The sequence below is a fragment of the Lontra canadensis genome, unplaced genomic scaffold, assembly GCF_010015895.1.
Source record: "Lontra canadensis isolate GAN:19392208 unplaced genomic scaffold, GSC_riverotter_1.0 scaffold197, whole genome shotgun sequence".
NCBI lineage: Eukaryota > Metazoa > Chordata > Mammalia > Carnivora > Mustelidae > Lontra > Lontra canadensis.
The window spans coordinates 1528726-1539801 of NW_022631191.1; the positions used below are offsets into that span (position 1 = coordinate 1528726).

The 11076-nt window shown below is 49.4% G+C and overlaps 1 protein-coding gene across 2 annotated transcripts; it reads right to left on the reverse strand.

The window, feature by feature from the left end:
* Positions 1–1295: 1295 nt before the first annotated feature.
* Positions 1296–8490, reverse strand: TSPYL2 (TSPY like 2). 2 transcript variants are annotated; one of them, XM_032847953.1, is made up of 7 exons: positions 7552–8490; positions 6208–6285; positions 5969–6080; positions 5736–5881; positions 5503–5600; positions 4138–4973; positions 1296–2048 (listed from the first exon to the last, which is right to left on the reverse strand). In XM_032847953.1, exons 1-7 carry the CDS (start codon positions 8353–8355, stop codon positions 1846–1848), a joined length of 2277 nt encoding a protein of 758 aa, XP_032703844.1. In that variant the 5' UTR covers positions 8356–8490; the 3' UTR covers positions 1296–1845. The 2 variants fall into 2 exon arrangements, with proteins under 2 accessions (XP_032703844.1, XP_032703843.1); XM_032847952.1 differs by having other exon boundaries at positions 4138–4985.
* Between the last annotated feature and the right edge of the window lie 2586 nt (positions 8491–11076).

Consider the following 11076-nt stretch of genomic DNA (forward strand, 5'->3'; position numbering starts at 1 on the left):
TAAAATCTTAAAAAAAAAAGAATTGCCCAATAATTTGACACTTCTTGTCTAAATGTAATATGATATTCTGGATGGCATCCTTAACAGAAAAGTTACATTAAAAACTAAGGAAATCTGAATAAAATATGGACTTCAGTTAGTAATAATAATATTGGTTTATTAATTGTGACAAATGTACCATGTTAATACAAGATCAATGGGGGGAAACTGGCTATAGGATATATGAGTACTCTCTGTAATATCTTCACAGTAATTCTATAAATCTTCAAACTTTTGAAATAAAAAATATATCTTAAAAACCTCCCGTATCCGCCCATTATACCACTCTCACCTGAGGGATAGCATCAACTTCCTCACTGCTCTCCCTCTCTCCAATCCATTCTCCTGGCATCCAGCAGAGGGCATTCTCTGAAACTGCAATCTGACGGTTTCTGAAGCCTTTCATTAAAACATGGGCGTTGGATGGAAAATTCGGGAGGTATATTGCAGAAGACCAACCTGGATATTTGTATGTTATCATTATTAGCCACAAAGGATCTAGAGGTATTTCTGGTGTCCGCCGAAATAAAGTTACTCTATCCAAAATTTAAAACAACTCGGCCTTCCAGAGGTCTGCCTTTCAGACACCCAAATCCTGATCCCTTCCCCAACCCATCATACAACTATATAGTAATTTCCCTTTGCTTTCCCCTTCTCGCTATGCACTCTTTGGCTCGAGCCATCTTTTTTTGCCCTCTTTTTCCAGGTCCAGTTCCAGGAATCCTACACCGTCTCTCTAAAACAGGAGAGCATTCCTGAATTATTAGGATGTAATGTCTTGACAGATTACTATTTTTTTTAAAACTACATGCAAATGAGAAAAATGGATTCCCATGATTCCCCATGCCCAGCTCACACTAGGCCTGAGGAAAGGTTTGACGCACAATAAATAAAAAGATGAATCATTGAACAAATGGATATTCTAGGGTGCAGGACGTCTCTTTGCGCCTGCGCAGGAGGGGAAGGCGTGGGAAGCTGTTTGCTACCTGCCGGGGTCCACTGCAGCAGCTGGTAGGGGGTGGGGCTTTCTTAGCCTCGCCCTGCCATTGGCCAGGATGGTCCGCATTGCTCTGACGCAGCACCTCTGCGGCCTGCAGAGCTCTCCCGCAGAAAACCAATACCTTCCCCCCAACCCCGCCACACATACCACTGTCTTGCAGACCAGTGCGTAGAGGAGACAGTGATTTGAGGGTCTGTGGAAGAGACTGGCTCCTGGGGATGGCTCGCCAAGGGGGACAAAAGACTACAAGAAGCACTTTGAATTTGCTCAGAATTTTATTAGGATTACCAAGTTTCACAAGGAACAAGGAGGGGCTTCTGGGGGGAGGGGGACAGGAACACTGCAATGACAAGCGCCCTTGCATAGACACCAAGGCGGGCTAGCGGGCACAGCGTGGGGCAGGGCAAGGGATGGAGAGAAAGAGAGGCTTGGGAGAACAGGGTGGCAGCAGAGCCCCCCAAGGCCACGGCGGCTCTCCCCGCTTAGGGATCAAGGGTGTCCACTCCACACAGCACGAGGAGGAGGATAGAGGGGCCCTGACCAAGGCATCACAATAAATACGTTTAGCAGCACACAGAAGCCTGCAGGAGAGGAGGGCCAAAAGGAAGAGGGAATCCCCCTTTCCCTTACCCCCAAAATAAGAACTCTGCAATTACTAAACCATAAAAATAAACTTTAAACCCGTGTACGAATTCGGTCACCCCCCAGAAGTGCAATGTGGGGCCGCGCGGCCCTAGCTCAGGGGGAGGGCAAATGGGGCAGGGGGAGAGGGATACAGAGAGGCAGCCCTTGCAAGGGTGAAATGTTTATCCAGTTTTGCCCCTCTTCCCCGGGTTGGCCCAAGCATTTTGAACCTGAAGCACCTCCTCCATGTCAGAATCATCAGAGTCTTCCCCTCCTTCTGAGTCTTCGATCCCTTCCTCCTCATCGATCCCTTCCTCCTCATCGCTTCCCTCCTCGTTATCGCTTCCCTCCTCGTTATCACTCTCCTCACCTTCTTGTTCACTGTCTGCAAAGAGGGAGAGAGGCAAGGAGGGGAAAATGGAGGGTGATTAGATGAACAGGTAGATGTCATTCTTTTTTTGTTGTTTAAACAAAAGAAATTTATCTTCTCACTGTTCTGGAAGCTGGAGGACAGCACTCTTTTAACAGGGAACAGAGCCCAGAGCCAGGGTTTTGGGGGCCTGGAACACTTGCCAAGCACCTCTGCTTGGAACAAGCCAGTGTGTGTGTGACAAGCCAGTGTGTGTGTGTGTGTGTGTGTGTGTGTGTGTGCGCACACACACACACACACACAAGGGAGGAGTGGAAGGGAAGCAGGCAAGCAGGGTGGGCTTCCTGCCTCTGGCCTATCAAAATTGATACTCTGAAAGTTGCTTTTTCTCCCCCTGTAATGTGTCAATGTGTGTGTCTTCCTGAGTTCTGATCTCAGCTGAATAAACCTTCTGTTCATTCCAAAGCAGCTCCCCCGCTCTTTCTCCACAGTCTGATCTCAACAGGCCCCAGTCTGTCTTTTTTAGCCCAATCCCCCCACCCCCCACCCCAGGGCTGGGCAGATAGCTCTTCCTCCCCTTCTCTGAAAGAAGATACCATCTGGGGGCACCTCCTTCAGTTTCTGTAACTGAATATATGTCTACACTGAATCTACTCATCCAATGCCTCCTTCCTTGCCCCTGCACTCAATGGAAATTTGCCAGAGACCCCATGGCCAAAACCCCCAGGAGTGGTTGGTCTTCTACCTCCAGCTCTTTCTATCTTCCCCAGGGACCCACCTCTCCAAGGTCTGCCTGCCCACAGCCAGGCTCAGACATCTCCCTTGCCCGCCCTCTACCATCCCCTTCCTAGCTAAGGTTTGACTCTACTGCCTTGCCCCTTGCTCATTCCCTCCTCCTACCCCGCTGTGGTCTGTCTCTGCCCCCTTTAATATACTGAAACTACTTTTGCCAAGGTCACAGCGCTAAATCCAATGGACACATACCAGTCCTCATTTATCCCCTCCTTCTGAGAACATCCCATGACCCAGTTCTCTTCCCAATTCTACCTTCTCAGAGCCTCAGTTTCCTCATCTACGATAGTACCTACCTCTAAAGACTTGCTGTGAAGATTAAATGAATCAGCCAGTAACAGTAAATCACTCAGAATAGTGCCTGGTGCACAGTAAATACTTCATTAATGCTAACTGGTCCCAGAATCCAGGGCTAGGATTCTGCTCTGGCTTATTACCTCCTTTATTTACATCCTCTGACTTCCCAGACATAAAACCAATCACCTGCCTGGGCTACCTGTATCTTAGATCCAACAGGCCTTCCCAACTCCATGTTCCTCCCTGCATCTCATCAATCCTGCCACCATGTCATTCCCTATCCTAAGAATTGGCACCTCTGTTTGCCAGTCATCCAGGCCAGACCAAACCTGGGAGTCATCTTAAGGACTGCCTTCTCCTTCAGACCCCGACAGGCAAACCTTTCTCCACATTTCCTAAAATGCATGTTTTGGTGAACACTAAACAATAGTTTCTGTGGTCAAGAAGTTTGGGGAAATTCCAATTTTAAGTTCCACAATGTTTAAAAGGGTTTCTTACAGCAGGGCTTTTCAGAGCCTTTAAGGTGCTAATGTACATGTGACTCTCACCTGAGAATATTAATGCATGCAGTATGTCCCCAACATATCTTACTGGACATTTTTGTGAGAAGCAGCTTTCAGAACTAGTGAAGGATCCTCAAAAGACAAACAAGCCTGAGAGTTCCCTGAAGTCCTGGGCTGGGTAGAGAGTATGCTGAATTATAAGGTGTTTGTCATTTCCCTGCTTTATGTGTATGAACTTGTCCTTCTCAGTTTTCTACCCACCTTCTCCTATCTCTTCACTCTTCCTGTGACTTTTGCTCTGTTACAACCTATCTACCCACCACCTAGAACCGGAATTTGTTTCTTTGGTTCTGCTAAGTTTGTAAGTTAAAGGTTCCCTGGTCTTGCTTTGTTTAAAAAGTTGCACAAAATGCTTCTTTTCCCCACAAGTGCAGACTGTATTCATGCCTTGATCCGGGCCAGCTTTTCTGAGAAGAGAAAAGGAGGGAAAACAAGAGGGGTTCTAGGCTCACCTTCCTCACTGCCTTCTTCTTCCTCCTCCACTGAGGAGTCTTCTTCAGAGATGTTCTCTACCTCGTCCTCATAGTCATCCTGATTGTTGCTGTTATCCTGATCCTTGTCAGGGTCATCAGTGTCATTCTTGTAATCTTCGATGTCTCTGTCATCATCATCGCTGCCTTCATTGTCACCTTCATTGCCATCATCATCACTGCCTTCATTGTCGCCTTCATTGCCGTCATTATCTTCATCATCACTGCCCTCATTGTCTCCTTCGTTGTCACTGTCGCTGCTATCCTGGTTGTTGCCATTTCTGCCATGGTTGCCACCTTTGGGGTTCTCATCACCACCATCCGGGTTCTCATCACCATCAGGGTTCTCATTGTTGTCATCAGTATTCTCTTCATTGTCATCAGGGTTCTCTTCATTGTCATCAGTGTTGTCTTCAGGGTTCTCACTGTTGTCATCAGGGTTCTCGTTGTTGTCGTCTGGATTCTCATTGTTGTCATCGGCACTCTCATTGTTGTCAGTGGTCTCGTCATCAGAGCTCTCATTATTATCAGTGGTCTCGCTATCATCAGGGCTCTCATTGTCGGTGGTCTCACTGTCAGGGCTCTCATTGTGGTCAGGGCTCTCGCTGTCACAGAGGCACTCGCTAATGTCAGTTATCTCATTGTCAGTGGTCTCAAAGCAGTCAGTGGTCTCCATGAAGTCAGAGATCTTGATGTCATGAATGGTCTCATTGTCAGTAATACCATCACTGTCTGAGGTCTCACTGATAATGTCTTCCATTAGATGATAGTCATCAGAGTCTTCCAGGATCACAACCTCACACTTGTCCCTGTTTTTACTGTGGAGAAGCCTAGGGTTGAGTATAGGGTTGGTGGGAGGTAAGGCAGACACTGAAAGGTAGTAACTGGAGAGGCAGTAAGCTACAAGGGATCCCAGGGATGAGGTTAGGGTTGGGAAAGTCCCATTTCTGCTCCTGACTGCATGACCTCAGGGCAATCACACCCCATTTATGGGCATCACTCCCCACTTGTAAAACATATTGGACTGGATTCTCTCAAAGGTCCCTTTGGGGGGCGCCTGGGTGGCTCAGTGGGTTAAAGCCTCTGCCTTCGGCTCAGGTCATGATCCCAGGGTCCTGGGATCAAGCCCCGCATCAGGCTCTCTGCTCAGCAGGGAGCCTGCTTCCCCCTCTCTCTCTGCCTGCCTCTCTGCCTACTTGTGATCTCTCTCTCTCTGTCAAATAAATAAATAAATAAATAATCTTAAAAAAAAAAAAAGTCCCTTTGGCTCTACAAATCCTGTGTGACACTAGCCTAATCTTTATCCCATGCCTAACAAATCCCTCTCAGCCACGAAACCACCATCACCTTTCTTCCTTTTCTTGCTTCTTTTTGTTTGCTCTGTAGCCCCCTTCTCCCATCATGTAGTAGCGCAGAGGGTTAACCCACAGGTCATTTTTGATAATCTGTTGAAAAAGAGGGTTGGGGTGGGGGGAGGGGAACAGTTATGAATACAAGCCCCAGAGCCTACTCCCAATTCCCCAAACATCCAGAGGCAAGCCTAGCAAGGCTTTCTCTGGCAATGCTAGGAGGAGCCCCACCTCAGCAATCCTATCAGCCTCTGGGAGGCTGTGGTTTGAGAACCAGCTGAAGAAGCTGTGGTTGGTGTCCTGGTTCTTGTGCCTGCGGGCCTGGGGTTCCTGGCCCCGGTGCCAGCGGATTGGAGTGGAGTGAGACACCAGCCGGCCTGGAGGGAAAGGAGTCTATGGAGAGGGCAGCAGACAAGGACAGATGGGGGATGGGGGTGTGGATTTTCCCTAGGACTGCCTCTTACCAGAGCGGTTGCGCTGGAACTCCTTGACAATCACCATGTTTGTGAAGTAGGGGTTTGTCTGGAAGTACAGCTTCATCTTGTAGCCCATGGAGATGTGTCTGAGATCCTGTACCTGCTCAGGATAGAGATAATGTTGGGATCCCCACCATACCAAGGCCCCTTCCACCCCCCCCACCCTCACCTCCAAGGGCCAGATTCCTTGCCCGATCCTGGTAAAAAAAATGTATCTTTGGCCTGACCTGCAGATTGGTCAAGTAGCGGAAGATGTCTTCATCACGTCGGTTGATCAAGATTGAAATTTTGGGGTGGTTGAGGAACTGATGGAGGGAGCAGTTTAGGTCAAGGAGTGACTGTTCAATGAGAGAAGGAGGGAGGGAAGGCCAGGCAGGGCAGAGCAACAGAGAGGCTGGAGCAGAATTCCCTCTATGTTTATGTGATGTGTGTGGAGCAAGTGGGTCATGGTACGTGACCCACACTTTTCTTCCCATGATACTATGCAGTGAGCCTGTGTTTATGCAATGTCAAACCTCTGTGTTAGGTTGCCTTGCCTCGGTTCGTATTTGCTGTGTGTCTGGGTGCTAAGAGTTTGTATTCAGAAGACACTGTGTTTCTGCGGGCTAAAGGTCCATGCCCAAGTGATGCTGTAACTGGTTGCCGAGGGCCTGGAGTCACATGATGTTCATTTAGGTGTCTGTGTCCACATGATATTGTGGATCTGGCTGTGAGGGTTTGTGTCCAAGTGATGCTGTGTGTCTGGGTGCTGAGGACCAATAGTCACATGATGCTCTGTGTCTGCATGCCAAGGACCCACGGCCACAAAATATGTGTGTGCCTGAGTGCTAACAGCCTGTGATCATGTGATACTTTGTAGGAGAGAGCCAAGGGTCTATATCAATGTAATTCCACCAGGAAGTTAAGCCCATGTGTTCCTAACATGTTGTATGTATGTCTGTATATGCCCCAGAGATAAGCTTTTCACCAGTAGCGAACAAGATTCTTCTTACTCTCTTATTTCCTTCATTTAACTCCTTGATCTCCACTATTTGATACTCCTTTGCCTGCCCCTTAAGGGGCTCCAGCCCCTTTCTAGTCCCCTTCTCTCCAGCCAGGATTGGGGTCTCCTTAGTACCTAAGCAGAGACCTAGCCTTGCAGAGCCAGGTGTGACTTCTGGGCAATTTCTTTGCTATGTGCCCTTCCCCTCCCTCTTCATCATTTCTGAATCAGTTCATCTTCTGTGTGTCCCTCCCCTCCTCCTTTCACCACCTCTGGTCTAATTTTTCTGCTGTGTGCCCCTCTCTTACCCTAGCCATTTCACTGCCTGTGATGTATTTTTTTTTTTAATATTACGTTCCTCCTCTCCCGTTTTCCATTTGTGGTCCAGGTTTTATGCTGTGTGCCCCTCTACCCCCTTTACCATCTCTAGTCCAGCTTCTCGGATGTTTTGCCCCTCTCCTTCCATTCCTCCTCCACCAAACCTAGTTATTTTTTCAATAGGGGTCCACCCCCATACCCTTTCTCTTCCCCCAAACCCCCCCCTTTTTGTCATGGGCTCCTGGCCCATGAATATAGATGACAAGGATACTGCTTTGACCCAGAAGCCTGGAATATGCTGGATGATGAGGTCTCTGCGCTCCAGGAAGGGTCTTCGCATCTGAATGAACTTGCGTTTCAGACGGAGGAAGGCCTTGCCTGCCTTTATGTTCACCGCCTCCAGGTCCAGTTGAATGTTTTCCAGTGCCTGCAGGATGCACTCTATCCTCTCCGCATTCCTCTCCTTGCTATCCTTCTTCACCTTCCTCTGCTTCCTCTTCCTCCTCCTCCTCCTCTTCCTCACACTCTCCTTTTCATCCTCGTCGTCATCTTCCACGATGATGATAGCTTCTTCCTTCCCCCTCGGACCGGCTAACTCCTGGTACCCCCACTCCCCTGTGCTACAGGTTTCTAGGGCCTTCTCTCCAGCAAAACTGCTGGGCTCCATAACCTGAAAGTCAATTTCCACACTTCCCCCAGAAGCCTCCGAAGGAGAGAATATTTCTAGGCTCTCCGTAGGAGGGGGCTCCCCCCCGTACCCCGACTCCATCGCAGGCTCCCAGCTGGGACTCCCAGCACCCAGGGTGAAGTACGCACGGATTCCCCCCTCCTCCAGAATGACATAGGGCGGTGGCGGGGGCAGATCGGGGCCCAGTCCCACCCCCCTCATGTCAGCCAGCACCTGTGCCGCCTCGGTTTCCTCCCGGAGCCTCGGCCGCTGCTCGGGTGGAGGTAGGGGCAGTCGCAGGAGCGGCGGCGGCGGCGGTGGCGGCGGCGGCAGCTGGTCGTGCTGAGAGGGCTCTGAGCTACTCAGGCGGCGGGCCTTGGCCGGAGGCCCCTCATCTTGGCGGTCCATGGTGACCGCGCTCACAGCTCAGGGGATCGCACTCGCCCCTTCGCTCTCTCAGCCGCCGCTGCCTGTCACACCTGAAGCTGAGCCGCAGCACCTCACGCCACCACCTCTCCTCACAGCCTCGCTCTGGCGTTCCCTCCCACAGCGCCTGTCCTACTCCCTCCGCGCCAAGTGTCCAAGACCCACCCCCTCCCTGACGTAAAGGGCCCGTTCTGCCTCTCCATTGGCTGCCAGTCCCCGCCGAGGCACTGGCTCTCCCTCGACCTCTGCCCGCTCTCACGCAATCTGCTTGCCAACACCGCACCTCATCGCTTTCCAATTGGCTCCTCTCGGGCCCGCCAATCATCGGGCTGACTCCCCCAGCGACGAGTTGGAAACTGCATGGCGATTGGCTGCAAGGAAAACTGAGGGGAAGAAACCCCTCTCCCACCCTCGCAGCGTTTTATCCAATGGGAAAAGTACCAGTGGCTCTGAAGACCAAAAAACAAAACAAAAAACAAACGCAGCTTCGGAGCAGGATGTGCTCAAATAAAATTGGGAGAGCCTCGCTATCGTTTTCCCCCTTCTCTGCCCTCCCCTCAACAACTACGCACTTCTTAAATCTGTCCCTTTCTCTATTCCCGGCGTTTGCCTCTGTGGAGATCTGAAATGTGGCCCCCGGGGCTAGGGTTGCCCTAAAGGAGCCTGGAATTTAGAAACCTAGGACCTTTGGTTTGGAACCAGATTTTTGACGTGGCTTTTTGCCTCTCTGCAAAATGGCTCTAGAAATAATCACACCCAAAAAGTAACTTCGTCTGCGTCATTAAAATGATTATGATTCCGTTCATCCACCAGATTTTTCTAGGATTTTCTCTCTCTTCGTCCACTTGATACTTGCCCTCCTTCCAATCCTTTCCTCAGTGTATGCCGCTTTTAATTGTATTTTAGATTTTGGAGGGCCAGATTGATGGTCTTTCCTTTGGCGAGGTGGTGGGGTTCTGGATTTGGTCTGGGATTCACATCACGGGTGTGCTCCTCACTTTGTAACCCTAACCAAATCACTCCCTCTCTCTGAGGGAGTGTCCTCAGAGACACTGTTTCCTCTCCTCTAAATTGGGCATCCTTAAGACATGTAGGAAACTGCCCATTGCAGCCTTTCTGTGGTAGCAGAAAATTGGAGGCAACCTAGAGACCCATCACCAGGGGTATGGATAAGAAACATGTGATAGATGTAGAAGATGGACCACTAGAATGAATTAGATCTACGTACAGCAACAAGGCTGGATCTCTCAAAAACAGAATGTTTAGCGAAAAAAGAAACAGAACAAGATTTATAGTACAATACTGTTTATGTAAATTAAAACACATAACAATACCATATATTTTTCACAGATACACATATATGTAAATAAACACATGAATGGTGAATTGGAAGGACATACATTAAATACACAAGAGTGGGTGCCTATATGGGAGGGGGTATTGGATCAGGGATGGGTGATGAAGGGGAAGAAACAAAACAAAACAAAGAAGAAAAGGGACTCGCATGGACCAACGATGATGTAGTGTGCCAAGAACTGAGGATTATGGTCAACTCAATTCTGTGCACCTGAGAGAATAAGTAAATAAACGGTAAATTGAGTGCCCAGGGAGCAGGCTAGCTGGATAGACTCCCAGGCTTGGCTTCCCCTCCCGCCCCCCATAACATCCCTCCTCTAGATTTAGTCAAAGCTTACCAAAGTCCCAGATGTATACAGTGTACACTTCAGAAGGGCTCCCATCCCAGACTGAGCAGTCCCTCCAGAAGCCATTACTTGTAGGGGACATTTTCTAACCCCGTTATTTCCCCCATTCAAGTTTGATCCCCAATTCCCAGTCCTTAGTCTCCAAAGTGGTCCACTTTCAGGAACACTTTGTTTGCGTTTTGGGGAGGAGACTGACACAGGAATTGGATGGAACCCAGGGCGCTCCAGGCTATGGGAAGATATAGGGTTCTCAAGTATCCTGTCCCCCATGTTCAGAGCCTGGGCCAAAGGAGTAAGATTTTACAAGATGGGAGTCTACCCTCTTGCTGCATACATATGTATGGCTCTAAAATTCTATTCTCCGACCACTCTACTTCCTACTGCAGGCACTCTAGTTTGTCTCCTTTCAATTAGGTGCATACATGTACGTGTGTGTGTGTGCCATATGTCCCCACATACAGGCATTTGCTCACATGTGTGCACCAGGCAGTGGTGCCTACCCACACAAAGTCACACAGACACAGTCCCACTTGACCATACCTCCCCACATGTGGTCATGCAGACAGGACACACACACACACACACACACACACACACACACACAGAGTCAGAAAGAGAAGACATCCAATATAGCGTTGTTCTTTTCAGTTTTCCATTTACAAAATCCAATGGTGAATCCAGGCAGATAGAAAAAAGAAATGGAGGAAAACCCTCCAGAATGTACCCTACCTACTCCCACCCCTGTGGTTCCCCCCCACCCCACTCCCTGGGAAAGGCACCCCCATCACTATCACTGAGAGAACAGGTACCCTCCACCCCAGCCTCTCAGCCACTCTGGCCTGCCTTTCCAGGGTCACTCCACAGCCAGGCTCATTAATGTCTCTCCTGCCTAGAGTGCCCTCCCCATTCCTCTTGGGTCAAGTCTTCCCCAATTCTGGGGCTGTCTTGGGGGTAGGAAAAGAGCTTAGGACAACAGCTTCTATCGGGAAGGGAAAGAAGG

Excerpts from the sequence above, each read along its gene's own strand:
- TSPYL2 (XM_032847952.1), bottom strand. The coding sequence starts at position 8,355 with ATGGACCGCCAAGATGAGGGGCCTCCGGCCAAGGCCCGCCGCCTGAGT. Across the intron at positions 5,882-5,968 it reads GTTCCAGCGCAACCGCTCTG|GCCGGCTGGTGTCTCACTCC; the intron begins GTAAGAGGCAGT and ends CTTTCCCTCCAG. Across the intron at positions 5,601-5,735 it reads AGGCTGATAGGATTGCTGAG|ATTATCAAAAATGACCTGTG; the intron begins GTGGGGCTCCTC and ends CTTTTTCAACAG.